General features: G+C 36.5%; 1 protein-coding gene across 1 annotated transcript in view; it reads right to left on the bottom strand.

Moving 5' to 3' along the window:
* Positions 1-10,383: 10,383 nt before the first annotated feature.
* The window catches only part of irs2b (insulin receptor substrate 2b), a 13,248-nt gene continuing 9,899 nt past the window's right edge, over positions 10,384-13,732 (bottom strand). The window contains exon 2 of the mRNA XM_023415907.2: positions 10,384-12,852. Within this exon, the coding sequence (XP_023271675.1) occupies positions 12,848-12,852 (5 nt within the window). The 3' untranslated portion in view covers positions 10,384-12,847. The remainder of the gene's footprint in view (positions 12,853-13,732) is intronic.

The following is a 13,732-nucleotide window of genomic DNA, read 5'->3' as shown; positions in this document are numbered from 1 at the left end:
CATGAAAACGACATAGTACAGTATGGAATAAAAATTCAACAGAAATGACATAGGCATAAAAAGTCACAAAAACTTCCTAGTATAGTAAGGCATGAAAACTCATAACAACGTCATAGCATAGTGTAAAAAGTCATAAAAAACAACATAGTTTACTAAGGCATTAAACGTCACAAAAACATCATAGTATAGCAAGGCGTAAAAATGACATAGTATAGTAAGGCATAAAAAGTCATAAAATCGTCATAGTATAGTAAGGGATAAAAATTCGTAACAACGTCATAGTATAGTAAGGCATAAAAATTTATAAAAAACGCCATAGTTTACTAAGGCATAAAACATCACAGAAACATCATAGTATAGTAAGGCATAAAAAGTAATAAAAATGACATAGTATAGTAAGGCATAAAAATTCATAAAGAAACTTCACAGTATAGTAAGGTATAAAAACGACATGGTATAGTAAGGCATGAAAAGTAATAACAAAGTCATGGTATAGTAAGGAATAAAAATTCATAAAAAACGACATAGTTTACTAATGCGTAAAACGTCACAAAAACATCATAGTATAGCAAGGCATAAAATGACATAGTATAGTAAGATATAAAAATTCATGAAAATTGTCATAGTATAGTAAGGCATAAAAATTCACAAAAAAACGACAGAGTATACGTAAGCATTAAACATCACAAAAACATCATAGTATAGTATGGAATAAAAATTCAACAGAAATGACGTAGGCATCAAAAGTCACAAAAACGTCACAGTATAGTAAGGCATAAAAACTCATATCAACGTCATAGTATAGTAAGGCATAAAAACGACATAGTTTAGTTAGGCATAAAAACTCATAACAACGTCATAGTATAGTAAGGCATAAATATTCATAAAAAAACGACATAATTTACTAAGGCATAAAACGTCACAAAAACATCATAGTATAGTAAGGCATAAAAACGACATGGTATAGTAAGGTATAAAAAGTCATAAAAACATCATAGTATAGTAAGGCATAAAAAGTCATAAAAACATCATAGTATATTATGGAATAAAAATTCAGCAGAAATGAGTAGGCATCAAAAGTCACAAAAAACTACATAGTTTACTAAGGCATAAAACGTAACAAAAACATCATAGTATAGTATGGAATAAAAATTCAACAGAAATGAAGTAGGCATCAAAAGTCACAAAAACGTCACAGTATAGTAAGGCATAAATATTCATAAAAAACGACATAGTTTACTTAGGCATAAAACATCATAAAAAACTACATAGTTTACTAAGGCATAAAACGTAACAAAAACATCATAGTATAGTATGGAATAAAAATTCAACAGAAATGAAGTAGGCATCAAAAGTCACAAAAACGTCACAGTATAGTAAGGCATAAATATTCATAAAAAACGACATAGTTTACTTAGGCATAAAACATCAAAAAACATCATAATATAGTAAGGAATAAAAAGTCATAAAAAACGACAGTATAGTAAAGCATAAAACCGACAAAGTATAGTATGGTATAAAAATTCATAAAATTGACAGAGTATATTCAGGCATAAAAATTCGTAAAAAAACGACATAGTTTACTAAGGCATAAAACGTCACTAAAAACATCATAGTATAGTAAGGCATAAAAACGACATGGTATAGTAAGGTATAAAAAAGTCATAAAAACATCATAGTATAGTAAGGCATAAAAAGTCATAAAAACATCATAGTATAGTATGGAATAAAAATTCAGCAGAAATGACGTAGGAATCAAAAGTCACAAAAACATCATAGTATAATAAGGCATAAAAAGTCATAACAACGTCATAGTATAGTAAGGCATAAAAACGACATAGTTTAATTAGGCATAAAAAGTCATAACAGCGTTGTGGTATAGTAATAAAGATTCATAAAAAACTTCATAGTTTACTAAGGCATAAAACGTCACAAAAAAGTCATAGGATAGTTAAGGCATAAAAATGACAGTATAGTAAGGCATAGAAACGACATAGTTTACTAAGGTATAAAAAGTCAAACCAACATCATAGTATAGCAAGGTATAAAAACGACATGGTATAGTAAGGCATAAAAGGCATCGAAACGACATAGTATAGCAAGGCATGAAAATTCATAGCAACGTCATGGTATAGTAAGGCATAAAAATTCATAAAAAACGACATAGTTTACTAAGGCATAAAACGTCACAAAAACGTCATAGTAGAGTAAGGCATAAAAAGTCATAAAAAAATGTCATAGGATAGTTAAGGCATAAAAATTCATTAAAAAACGACATAGTATACTAATGCATAAAATGTCACAAAAATATCATAATAAGGCATAAAAACGACATGGTATAGTAAGGTATAAAAACTCATAACAACGTCATAGTATTTTAAGGCATAAAAACGATATAGTATAGTAAGGCATAAAAATTCCTAAAAACCATCATAATTTACTAAGGCATAAAACGTCGTAAAAATGACATCGTATAGTAAGGCATAAAGATTAATAAAAAACGTCACAGTATAGTCAGGCATAAAACGACATGGTATAGTAAGGCATAAAAAGTCATAAAAACGACATAGTTTACTAAGGCATAAAACATCACAAAAACGTCATAGTATAGTAAGGCATAAAAAGTCACAAAAAACGTCAAAGTATAATAAGGCATAAAAATGACATAGCATAGTAAGGCATAAAAAGTCATAACAGCGTCGTGGTATAGTAATAAAGATTCATAAAAAACTTCATAGTTTACTAAGGCATAAAACGTCACAAAAAAATCATAGTATAGTAAGGCATAAAAATGACATAGTATAGTAAGGCATAAAAAGTCATAAAAAACGTCACAGTATAGTCAGGCATAAAACCGACATGGTATAGTAAGGCATAAAAAGTCATAAAAACATCATAGTATAGTAACGCATGAAAAGTCATGAAAACATCATAGTATAGTAAGGCATAAAAATTCAACAGAAATTACGTAAGCATCAAAAGTCACAAAAACGTCATAGTATAGTAAGGCATAAAAACTCATAACAACATCATTGTATAGTAAGGCATAAAAACGACATGGTATAGTAAGGTATAAAAACGTCATAAAAACGTCATAGTATAGTAAGGCATAAAAATTCATAAAAAACGACATAGTTTACTAAGGCATAAAACGTCACAAAAACATCACAGTATAGCAAGGCATAAAAATGACATAGTATAGTAAGACATAAAAATTCATAAAAACATCATAGTATAGCAAGGTATAAAAACATCATAGTATAGTTAGGCATAAAAAGTCACAAAAAACGACATAGTTTACTAAGGCATAAAACGTAACAAAAACGTCATAGTATAATAAGGCATAAAAACGATATAGTATACTAAGGCATAAAAGGCACAAAAACGACAGAATAGTAAGGCATAGAAATGTGAAAAAACGTCATAGCATAGTAAGGCATAAAAATTAGAAAGTAGAGTAAGGCATAAAATGTCATAAAAATTACACTGTATAGTAAGGGATAAAAACAACATAGTTTACTAAGGCATAAAGAGTCACAAAAATATCATAGTATAGTAAGGCATAAAAATTACATAGCATAGCAAGGCATAAAAACTCATAAGAACGTCATAGTATAGTGAAGCATAAAAGGTCACAAAAAGGTCTTAGTTCAGTAAGGCATAAAGGTCACAAAAACATTGTAGTAGGCTATAGTAAGGCGTAAGGCATAAAAACAAAATAGTATAGTAAGCATAAAAGGTCATAAAAACGTTATACTGTAATAAGACATAAAAACGACATAGTATAGTAAGGCCTAAAAGGCATAAAAACTTCATAGTATAGCAAGGCACAAAAAACGTCAAAAACGTCATAGTATAGTAAGGCATGAAAATGTCAAAAAATGTCATAGTATAGTAAAGCATAAAAATGTCAAAACACGTCATAGTATAGTAAGGCATAAAATGTCATAAAAATTACACGGTATAGTAAGGCATAAAAACGGCATAGTATAGTAAGGCATAAAAACTCAGAAAGAACGTCATAGTATAGTAAGGCATAAAAAAGACACAGTATAGTAAGGTATAAAAATGGCACAGTATAGTAAGGCATAAAAACTCATAAGAACGTCATAGTATAGTGAGGCATAAAGGTCACAAAAACATCATAGTAGGCTATAGTAAGGCCTAAGGTATAGAAAACGACATAGTACAGTAAGGCATAAAAAGTCATAAAAACGTCATACTATAGTAAGGCATAAAATGCACAAAAACATCAAAAAACGTAATATCATAGTAAGGCATAAAATGTCATAAAAATGACATAGTATAGTAAGGCATAAAAATTCATAAAAAACGTCAGACTAATCAGGCATAAAAGGTCATAAAAAATGTCATAGGATAGTTAAGGCATAAAAAGTAATAAAATCGTCATAGTATAGTAAGGCATAAAAATTCATAATAAACGGCATAGTTTACTAAGGCATAAAACATCACAAAAACATCATAGTATAGTAAGGCATAAAAACGACATAGTTTAATAAGGTATAATAAGTCAAACCAACGTCATAGTACAGTAAGGCATAAAAATTCATAAAAAACGACATAGTATAGTAAGGTATAAAAATTCATAAAAAACGACATAGTTTACTAAGGTATAAAACGTCACAAAAACGTCATAGTACAGTAAGGCATAAAAATAGCATAGTATAGTAAGGCATAAAAATTCATGAAAACGACATAGTACAGTATGGAATAAAAATTCAACAGAAATGACATAGGCATAAAAAGTCACAAAAACATCATAGTATAGCAAGGCGTAAAAAGTAATAAAAAATGACATAAAAAGTCATAAAAACGTGATACTCTAGTAACGTATAAAAACTTCAAAGTATAGTAAGGCATAAAAATGTGAAAAAATGACATAATACAGCAAGGCACAAAAACGTCAAAAAACGTGATAGTATAGTAAGGCTTAAAAAATGTATTCTATAGTAACTCATCAAAAAGTCAAGGTAATGTAAGGCTTAAAAAAAATCATACTATACTGTAACGTTCCTATGCCTTACTGTACTCTGACTTTCTTATGCCTTATTATATAATGAAGTTTTTATGCCTCAGTATACTGAGACTTATGACATAAATATGACATATATGTCCCTATCTTAAAAGTGATGTTACTATATGTGTCACTTATAAGATGATATATTATTATGACATATATATATCCTTTGGTGAATGAACATATGGACATATATTGACAGGCTTTAGGATGGATATATACTTATGTAACATATGTCTATCATATAAACAGACATACTTAAATACATTTTTCTATTGGGTAGACATATATGTCAATATATGATATCGTTCCAATTTCTAACATGTTTCATATGTAATTTTATAAATATATAGGTTATAATTTAAATATATGGATGATTATACTTCATATGTACATATATTTCATATATGGAAATTCAACACTTGTACATACATTACACTTACATATTGGCATTCATGAAAGTAAATTCAGATCTTTCAGATCACCATTTGGTTGACGGCATTAAAAAGCCAATCTCTTTGTTTTGGAGGGGTTTTGGGGTTGTTGCGTCCCTACCAATGTTGTGACCAAACATAAGCCCTTGGTCTTGGAATGTAGGATGCTAAAAATAACATAGACATTCTCAGACTGATGGATGTTCAGGAATAAATGCTAAAAAGGCTTGTAAAAGCTGGAATTTTGAAAATTAGTCAGCAGGAATTTCACCAAGGCTGACCTTGTGCTGAGAGTGATTTGTTGGCAGGTTAGGACAACAGAGTGTATTATTTAGAAGCAAGTTCTCTTGCATGTTTCATGATAACCATCAGTTGAACCCAGCAGGAGGGATGCGCTGCAGGTTATATCTGAGCTGCAAGTTTTCCTGAGTGACAGCTCATTTTCTAAAACCCAAATCTCTGGGTTGATGTGTCATTTTCATAAATTCAACATTCATACACATTCAAAATGAAATACACACGCACATGGCTCATTGACACTCAGCAGCCTGAGAAGCAGATGGTGTTTCCTTCTAAGGAGCGTTTGGCTGCATGCTGTCTCCAGGTCGTGTGCCGTCGCCACCAACCACATCCATCATCTTGAAGCAAAAGCAGCGAGGGGAACAGGAGACTTGTAGCTGGGGCCCACTCCTTAAAAACTCTCCCTCACACTGTGCTCAGAGGGAGGATGTGGTTACTTTCAAGGGACTGCAAGAGTTTCCAAATTTGTAATCCTGACATCATACACTCTGCGGGGCTACTGTTTTCTAAATTTATGTTCCAGAAAACTGGTTTTTAAATGGCTTTTTTTCAATTGCTCATTCGCACTTTGATCAGGCTAGGCAGTAATAAAAAAGAAGTGAAGCTGTTGAAACACTGGTGTGATGAATAGCTCTACTTGTGCTTGAGGAAACATGTTCACCGGCAGTGTAATGAGGACACACCCTGAGCTGACCTGCAGCTGTAAACACACATGCAGACGCACCTGCCAAGTATGAGTCACGCAAGGTGGGCAGGGTCAGGAGAGAGCATGAGCTCATCCTGTTGGTTCCCGCACATTCCCACATCTTGTCTCCACCTCTGCTTCTCTCTGTCTTTTGTCTTTCTGCCTGCCTCTTCCTGTTTCTCCCTCTTAACATCTTGCTTGTCCCATTCCCTCTCCCATTGTGTGTTTGTTGGTGAGTGTGCTTATTTTCCCATGTCACATCTTTGTTTTGGCTGCTTCTCTATCATCAGAGACAGGAAGGGGTGTGTGTTTGAGTGTGTGAGGTGGGTTTTTGTTCACCTGGTGGCCAGGTAAAGAGGCCAAATAGTGTGTGTGTGTGTGTGTGTGTGGTGTGTGCGTATGTGTGTGTGTATGTTGGTACGGATTACAGTCAAAGCAGCCAGCGTGAGAAACAGGAGATGCACAAGAAGCGTGAGAACACTACCTGGAAAACAGCTGGGAATGTCTGCTGAACAGTCTGACCAAACACATATGCATATACTTAGAAACACACACATACACATAAATGCATCAGGCGCTCCCACACACACACATGCACATTCCTGTAAAATACATGTTGGGTCAGACCCAACTGGGGCTTCCATACTGACTCACTTCTCAGGAATCATAGTTTTCAGTGACCTGGGAACTAGTAGGAAACAGGAAAGAGCTCTCCTAAAAGCCTGCAGGTTTTTACCTTTAAATCAAACATTATTCAGAAGGAACCCATTTTGCAGAGCATCTCCATCCCTACCAGCATCACCCTTTCGTTCTACTACTTCGTCCTTTCTCTCTCTTCCAAATATTCAGATAGGCTTTCCCTTCTTTTAATGCACACTTTGTTGGCTCAGTTTGTTTGAATATATCCAGGCTTTGCCCACATTTGTATGTTTTTTATGAACACTGACAGAGGTTCACTACAGAATGCATTTGTTTTTGTTTGTGTGTAAAAGAGAACGGGAAGAAACAGTTTCTGCATTCTCAGATTTCACTGGAAAGAATAAGTTAACCTTTGTTTACTGCACTTTTGCTGGCAGATTATGCAACACTGAAAAGATGACACAAGTGTGTTTTATACCTTCCAGCGCTCCAGGTGAACAGTATGTGTGTGTGTGAGGAGAGAGAGACAGCGCGAGAGAGAAGTGGCATTTGAATAGGTGGCCACAGTTAAAGGAGTATCAGTTACACACACGGTGTATGCACGCACTCTCTCACTTGTGAACCTTCATTCTCTCCCTTGCGGTATATATATGCAAATATGGTGAAAACGTTCCTGTATGCAGAAGTGTTTGCGTTCCTGCGCAATGGATCTGTGGGAAATAAATACCTGGGAACTTGAATGCACAGGAATCTATGCAGCACCAGGGGAAATCTGCAGGCAGTACATTTCATTTGGCACATTAGCTTAACTTTAGCTTAACCTGTGTGGATTTTAACCCTTTCCATTGCCAGCAAACCAAAATCACCCATGAACTAAATCAACTAAACTCAATCAGTTTCACCCAGCTGAAACTGATGATGAGTTTTGTTTTGTGCTCTTCAGAGGAATGTCTATTTGACAAAAAAAATGTTCTTTAAAGGGAAAGGTGATGAAAATGTTGACAACATTAAAAAGGTTCCACAACAGTTTCTCTGGAGAAGTGAGAACTGATAGAAACATTAAAAAAGAACTGAATAAAACTAGGTCACGTCCTCGTATATGGCAGGCCTGCGTCGTATTTCTGTTCGCTTCCCTCCTGCTCTCTGTGATCATATATACAGTATTTTAATACAGACGACTTCCCAATGAAGCTGTTATTATTTACATATTTTTCTGTTTCTGTTGTGAGACAACGGAACAAATATGAAATAGCGACGAGACGTGGCCCATTAAGACGACATGTTAACCGGCACTCACTTCCAAGCAGATCCTTGTAAAGTAGTGTCACAGGTGGAAGGCCTGCGTTGATGATGTGTCTATTTAAACTGTAGTGCTATGATTCACTTACTGCGCTATCTGAGATGCCTCACAACTGATATTGTACTGTCTGACACAGATTGCAACCAAGATTTTACGAAAGCCATCCTGCACAGTGCGACATGCAATGAACCTGCAAGAACGCAGTTTGTCACACAGTGTGCGGGGGCCTCGAGTCTCACCTCATGGAGATTATAGTGGTAATGGGATTTTCTTGTTTAGTCATCTAGTTTGTGTGTGTGTGAACACAGGTGGTGCATTATATATTACCCCCCGTTTAAACATCTTATGTTTTTGGAAATATTATCTTATCAGTGTGTTGCTGTTTATCCAAATCAAGACCAGTAAATCTTGTTGCTTTTCTGAACTTCAAGCGCATCTCCCTGAATGTTTGTGCTTTCTCGCTTATATGTATTTTGTCCTCAGGGGCCACCGTAAACCTGCCTCTCTCTAATGGACACAGCCTACCACGTGCACTATAATGCAGAAAATATGCTGCATGTTGGCCAACACTGGTCACACAAATGAACTGAAGAGTGATTGGTGTGGGAGACACCAACAAACAGACACAGAGCATACTTGCTTTTTAAAGCACACACACACACACACACACACACACACACACACACACACACACACACACAGAGCCACTAATGTAGTGGCCATGTCCAGACAGCTTTCCGGCATTTCCTGTGGAGCCACTGCAGGTCTCTGTCCATAAGGCTGATGACTCCCTGGGGTAATTGGCTACTTTACGCTGCTCATATGGAGCTATCTACTGTTGCATAACCCCCCACCCCACACAAACACACACACAGATACATGAATTCAGACACAAGCAGACATGTAGACAATATTCAAGCTTCCAGAGTTTCCATTGTCTTACTGTTATAGTGATTTGCATGGTTTTATCTTGAATGTTTCAGTGTCAGTTTCCCTACTGCTCAGGTATTATCTTCTGTGTTTGACACCTTCTACTTACATCATGTTTTTCCTCTCTGAGATAGAGACTCAGTGGTCTGCAGCTTATTCTCTATCTTGTCTTTAAGTCTCGTCTTTAATTAAATTTTAGGAGCAAGTCAAGCAAGAAGAAGAACAGGAGCAATGAACAGAGCAGCGGTTCTAGGCTCTAGGATTTTGTCATTGGCCCTCTAGCTTCTAAATATTCTGTAGGGACAAATCAGTCTAATGGAAGAGATCTACCTTCAGGCTATCATTCTGCCCTTCCTGTCGGTCAACCTGCACATTTTTCTGCAACCCATCCATTCTTTACAGCTGTTCCCGAACACTTTACTGCTCACATACTTCAGATTTAAGTACAAGCATGTCATGTCCCTTGCCCAGCACATGCACACAAACCTAAAAACCAACCCCTCCTCCCATCCAAACACACAACACTAGCCATAGCAGACAATCAGACCTATTTCTCAGCATTAATTACCATTTTAATTAGCAAGGCTGTGAGAATAAATAATCTGACAGCATATGGCTAAGGGTGCAAAATCATAATCCTATCACAGTGTTATTTATTCCCTCCCAGTTCCAGGGGCTGTTTCAACATGCTGGTCTAATTACTATTGCTGGGGGTGGGGACTGGGAGGCAAGCGCAGAAAAACAATAACAATGCTAATGCTGGAGGCAATGCTAGGTTAGGCCTACACCCAATTTTTGGTGCGTGCTTACTCAATAGGGAGCCAGGCTTTCAAAATACTCAGGAGAAAACAAAGAGGGATAAGGGAAATGAAAGAATCAAGATATGTCCTCTCTTTCCTTCCCTCATTCCTAATGAGGGTTTTCTTAATGAAAGAGGGAGGAATCTGAATCGAAACATCTGCTCGACCGAGGGCCCATTCAGAGATGAAAAGCCAGGGCTTGTTTGTGATGTGACGGGGAGGAGAGAGGGAGGAGAATCGAAACAGAGGCGAATGGCTCTCTTAAATAACATCATTATTTATTGCATGTGTCTATAAAGAATCAATACAACCTAAAGCAATGAACTAAGTTTAAATTATCATCTCTTAGTAGCATCACAATATGCAAGATATGAATTATTTACAATGAAAGACACAGCAAGATAAGCCAGGGCCCATATCGTAACCTTTTAGATGCTGAATAAAAACTTGAAACATTATCCAAATGCAAAACACTGCTCAAAACAAACAGAAAAAAGTTTCCATTTCAAATTTGAAGAAAAAAAAAAAAGTACAAACAGCAAAAATCTGATTTTAAGGTTTAACAAACATTATTAACAGTATTTATACATTTGGTACATCTTTGTAAACTAATTTTCAAAAGTGTAAATATTGCATATATGCCATTTGTGTTGTACCTTAGTAACAAGAATTAACTATGTCAAGTAATAATGATTTCTCTTTAAAATCTTTTTCAGAATTACAGCATTAAAAAATGTCCTCATAGTGGCATCAATTTCACAAGACTATCCCATGACAGTTAAAAAAAAAAAAAAAAAAAATCAAAGCCAAACCATACCAGTTAGCATAACTTAATTAGTGCTTTTGTTGTATCAGAAATTTCACTCAAACACATACTATGTACAGTACAAACAACAGAAGTTATTTAACTTAACATCTCTCAAAGTTTTGCAGCGTTCACTTGGATGTAATTCTCTGTAACGTCGCACTATTTACAGTATATAGGCAAAGGTTAAGTACCAGTGAATTCATATAAATAATAAGATACTTCCCCTGGTTTGTCTCTTTTATTCAGCTTGTATCTGTTATAGTCTCCATTCAGTACCTCTGCATGTTTCATTATTGTTGTTGCAGTTGTTGTGGTGTTTGTTGGGTTGTGTGTGTTCCCGAGCTCGGAACACAGCATGTACTACATTCAACGTGTCTTGTGTTACAATCTAGAAAGTTTGTAAGTGCAAGACCATGCAGTGGAGGCCGTGAATTCAAGCTATCGAGCGGCTCGTTGAAAAACAGCCAGACAGACTGCGTCCTGCGTTCGCCACATTGTTCAGTGCTGCCTGGTGCGGTGTGACAGACCTCCACAATGAGGCATCAGGTGAGAAAATGTAAGATACTGGGCTGTCCAGTTACTCTGTATAAATAACTTCAAACATTCATGTTCCCATCCCTCGTCTCGACACGTCATAGCTTCCTGCGGGGTGTGTGGGTGTGCAGGATGTCACAGGTGAACAGTGGATGAGTTGGTAAAGTGTATGAAGGTGCTGAGACTTGGGCTCAGACAGGCCACAGATCTGGTGGTCAGGTCCAGGTGGACCTTGTTCATTCTGCATTGTTTGGATGTATGACACCTGCATGCATGTGTGATGCAATGCAATGTCAAGTATTCCTCTAAGGTCATCTAAGTATTCATTTAGTGTGTATGAATCCTCCATCTCAGACGTATTAATAAATATATTACTCTGGATTTTTAATACATAATCTTGTCAGAAATGTAAGTGGGGAGAGAAGGAACTTAATCTCAGAGAGGCTGTCTCTCATTCGGCTCTGATGCACATTCAGTCTCTAAGATGATCGGTTAAATCTTTGATATACTGCGTGTTTATAGGTCCAAACTAAAAAGGTCCATCAGATGGGGGCTGATGGTTAGAGTAAGGCTTTGGATTGGTGATTCTTAAAAAACATTCACCTCTGAAAATAAATATTTTATATATATTTCTACTGTGTGAATTGGTACCAACCTGGTTTTTGCTGAGGTAGGGTTTTTTTTTTTTAAGCAAATGTTAACTTTGATTTTTTAAATATGTTCATAAATGCCACCTCTTTTTGCAGTACAATCTGTATAAAAATGTACACACACATTTCATTTACTGCATACAGACATGATAAATAAATAAATACATGTAATCTGTATGCATGTAAGGTTGTTTTTTTGCGTATATGTGTGCGCACACTTGCTCTCCAGGTTTGGCTCACAGATTTTCAGGTGAGAGTTTCTGGCAACGTTTGGCTGAAGCCAAAAGAAAGCCAGTTGAAAGTGTATGAATGGTAATAGCAACAATAATTAACATAACAATATACTGCAGAATAATTTTGCAGGCCTACGTACAGAGATAAATAGATAAATAGTTACCTATCTATAATTAGAGTTAAAAGTCCATTTAAGTTCTTGTTATTTTTTTTTTTTAAGTAATCTAGTACTACAGCAGCGATGGCGCCTGAATGTTTTGGTGCCGAGAAAAGCAGAGGGAAGATTTGGGGGAAGGGTCAAGTGTCCGTGTTTCCATGGTGATGGCTGTCCCAGTGACCCTTGAAGGCAGCAGAGAGGTCAAAGGACATTGGCTGCAGCTCATGGTCCAACTGTCACTGTGGCGACCTCGTCACTTGGCTGCAGCGAAATCCTACGTTCACAGGAAAAGGAGGGAGGTGGGGGGCGGGGTGTGTGTGTGGGGGGGGGCTCAGCCTTCATTCTGAAAGAAGAACAAGAAGAAGAAAAAAATACACAAGTGAGTTTCTTGTCATGCGATTACAGACGTGAACCTGCATGTAACAGAATGAGATTTCCCAGTCAATACTCCCTACAGAAACTTAATTTAAGTGTGTGTACATACAGGATATGTGATTCATCACAATGGACAACGCAATAGAAGGGAGGAAGAGGTCAAACGTATACCCTCACTCTGTTACCAAGTAAGGAATAAGTGCTCTTCCACTGAACTGCCTTAGAGAGTGTGTGTGTGTGTGTATGTGTGTGTGTGTGTGTGTGTGTGTGTGTGTGTGTGTGTGTTCCTCAGCTGGTAGACACTGAAGTGGCAAGTGCTTTCACGGCAGGGGAAAAACAGACTGGCATTTAGCATTGTGCAGCTGACAGGGCAGCCACCAAGAACAGCAAAGGAGACAAACAACACTCCCACACACAAACACACACAGGTATGTATTCTTGAATGCATACCTACTGAAGTCAAATAAACAAAGATTTACTCCCACACACAGCAAAGCTGTGTATTTTCACATGCTATAAACTCAGAGTCTTCAGAGTGTCACTTTTCTCCCAGTGGAAAGCTGCACTGACCCTTGCCCCTGTGTACTTGTTCGAGAGGTTTCATTTGCATGCAGAGCTATCAAATGGGAGCGGAAGTCTTGGTCAACACACACACACACACACACACACACACACACACACACACACACACACACAGACACAGACACACACACACACCCCGGCTGCATTTCTTCCCTCATTCGCTGTCTCCTCTCCCTCTTCCCCAGCCATGAACAAGAGCTGTTTTCACAAAGCTGGATGTGATCGTCATTCTCTAAAACAAACCTTCCATTCAGAGTCCCCCCCCC

Source organism: Seriola lalandi, unplaced genomic scaffold (assembly GCF_002814215.2).
Source record: "Seriola lalandi dorsalis isolate HSWRI2012SDOR001 ecotype SW California unplaced genomic scaffold, Sedor1 jcf7180002054559, whole genome shotgun sequence".
Classification (NCBI taxonomy): Eukaryota; Metazoa; Chordata; class Actinopteri; order Carangiformes; family Carangidae; genus Seriola; species Seriola lalandi.
The sequence above is the reverse complement of the archived record's forward strand: the minus strand, read 5'-3'. Positions and strand labels throughout refer to the sequence as shown.